The sequence below is a fragment of the Perkinsus marinus genome, assembly GCF_000006405.1.
Source record: "Perkinsus marinus ATCC 50983 genomic scaffold scf_1104296962706, whole genome shotgun sequence".
NCBI lineage: Eukaryota > Perkinsozoa > Perkinsida > Perkinsidae > Perkinsus > Perkinsus marinus.
The window spans coordinates 35,710-38,241 of NW_003205363.1; the positions used below are offsets into that span (position 1 = coordinate 35,710).

Below are 2,532 nucleotides of genomic sequence, written 5' to 3' on the forward strand. Positions count from 1 at the left end.
TGTATAATGTACATTGGTGATTATTCTGCTAGTACGAGGAGGGATATCCGGTAGCATACGAGGACGTGTGGATCAGGCTGGTACGTAACTTTCAGGTTGCTGAGCATCTCCCATAGAGTGGTAGAATTGGGTCTGTTCGACTCAGCACCGTTCGACGAACGTATCAGTTGTTGTGTGGTGATGCTTAGACGTGATGTGTTGTGAGGATGATGAAATTATGGTAGCTACAAGAGATTTGTTGTGGTTGTGGGAATTCTTTGATTTATTTTATCCTATGTTGTCTTCTAGGCAACGGAATTGCCGTTTAATTGGTAGCCTCTTTTCTGTGCTGCGAGAGACTTGTTGTTTCGGTGGAGTGATGGGGGAATTTGCTCTGAGGTCATTTTGGGACAAATCGGTTAGTCAGGTTGGCGAATATCGCAACTTGGAGTCAATGATTTGTTCAGGTTGGGCGGGCGGATCTTTATATGGATTTTGTTTGCTGTCCCTGTTCGCTCTTCAGAAATATTTTGGCGGGAAGAGAACATACACGAAATGGTATATTTTACATTATATTGGTAGATAATACTCTAGACTTGTACTCTACTCTATACTCATGGTAGATTATAGGTTATACTTTTCAGAATTGTATTTTAGCTAATATGAATAGTGTTATCTACGGCTGGATAGTAGCACCGATAATTCTGTATTTCGCTGGTCTCCTACCTAGAGTGGCCTTCGCTATGTTGGTTGGATTCATTGGATTCCTGTGGATGTGGTTTATTCCTAAGTAATAGGGTTGATGGAATTTACATCGAGTCGACTTGATTGCTGTGGTGTTCTGATGCGTTATTACCGCATCAGAACACTAACGCAACAATAACGCAGCGTTATTGATTCACTCGGTGTTCGAAGAGGCTTTTCGAGACATAGACTAAAGGACTTGGAGAAAGCTCGTGAGGGCAGGTACAAGATGGAGAAGAACTTAGAACGCGGAGGTGATTGGCGTCCGTCGACCAAGAGGGAAGGGAAGTATGTTGATGTTGATGGCTATAAAACGCATGTACGAGGGATTGAACTCGCGTCGTATTCTCTGACCATTGAATCGCGCTGGGAAGTTGTCTTAGATATTTGCGCTCATCGAGATCTGTATCAGATGCTCATGTGTGAAGGCATTGCTTTTTCGTAGGTCTACGAGATAGAACCGGATCTGGTCGATTGTAAAGGAGCTGTGGTTTTGATTGCTGGTGTTGGAAGTGATGGAACCTTTTTCCCACGAGATGAGATACTCAATCGATTGCAGAATGAAGGATATCAACTACTTCTGATTGACCTATGGGGTCGGGGGTTCTCTGATTGTCCTCAGGGAGGTGAGGCTGGGTCTAATCGAATACCACGCGCGGGAGAATTCATGTCGTTTTAGGGCGTTACGACGCTTCGCGTTTCTCTAAGCAGATTATGGCGGTGGTTGAGAACTTGGTGCCTGCCGATCGTCCCGTGTATCTGCTGGGAATGTCGTTCGGTGGGTGTGTAGTGGTGCATTGCGCAGCTACGAATCCTGACCGGATCAATGGTAAAAACGGATTTTTTTTGTTGGTCTTGAGGAGGTCCTCTGCGTTCAGGTGTGCTCACGATTTGTCCCGCGGGGTGTGGCCTTGGAAAACTACAGGAGTGGTTTATTCCTCTCATAAAACGAGTGAAGTCGCCGTACTGCGACATCCTCGGCACTCTGGCTGAGGTCATCAGTTACGAGTTATTCTTCGACCCTGAGAAGTACCCCAAGATCCATGAGAATACCATGATCGACTGGATGTACAATCCAGCATTCTTCCGAGCCTACACTCGCACTCTTATAGATTTCCCTCTCCGTGACGGACTTGTACGATTTCTCCCGGAAGTAAGTTCGGGAGTCATACATGTTCCACGTTCATTATCATTCGGAGTGATGGGGAGCAGGAACCCATTTAACTTTGAGAGATAACGTCTTCCAGGGTTTGATAACAACGGGGGCAATGTTCCTGATATGATGACATTTATATGGAAAACTGATTGAAGAATGCGTTCCTAGCCATACGTGGAAAATTCAAAACGAACAGTATAAGTTTCTGGCATCTTAGATCGGCGTGATTGGAGATTTTTATGGAATTCTGCTCAGGTGAAATGTCCCGTACGTGTACTGTTGGCGGGTGATGACGGAACTGTGAACACCCCGAAGGTTGCGGAGTTCCTAGACACTCTGACGGGGTCTATGAAGTTGTTGTCTTATAAGATCGTCCCCCACCAGCCACACGATATGGTCCTCGCCGCGCCAAATGAGATGACTGATGAGTTACTTAAGTTGATGGAGGGAAGCACTACTGCGAACAAGAGAGATTGAAGCCAATTGTATTCATATTCTGTTCAGTCGAGTTTCTTCAAATCACTTGTGGTGTTGCTCGACCACCTGGGCACTTGGAATCTTGCTCTCTTGGGTCAACGTAGGTTCGGCACATTTTTGTGCATTTCCTTGGAAGAATTTATTAGGTGTCGAATCTTGATGTGTGTAAGCTGAAT

The 2,532-nt window shown here is 45.4% G+C and overlaps 1 protein-coding gene across 1 annotated transcript in view; it reads left to right on the forward strand.

Moving 5' to 3' along the window:
• Window positions 1-2,356, forward strand: part of Pmar_PMAR017933 (hypothetical protein) — a gene marked incomplete at both ends in the record, with an annotated part of 4,628 nt that extends 2,272 nt beyond the window's left edge. The window contains 6 exons of the mRNA XM_002771668.1: window positions 637-769; window positions 946-1,042; window positions 1,169-1,349; window positions 1,403-1,552; window positions 1,602-1,876; window positions 2,135-2,356. Coding sequence (XP_002771714.1) covers window positions 637-769; window positions 946-1,042; window positions 1,169-1,349; window positions 1,403-1,552; window positions 1,602-1,876; window positions 2,135-2,356 — 1,058 coding nt within the window. The remainder of the gene's footprint in view (window positions 1-636; window positions 770-945; window positions 1,043-1,168; window positions 1,350-1,402; window positions 1,553-1,601; window positions 1,877-2,134) is intronic.
• Window positions 2,357-2,532: the final 176 nt, after the last annotated feature.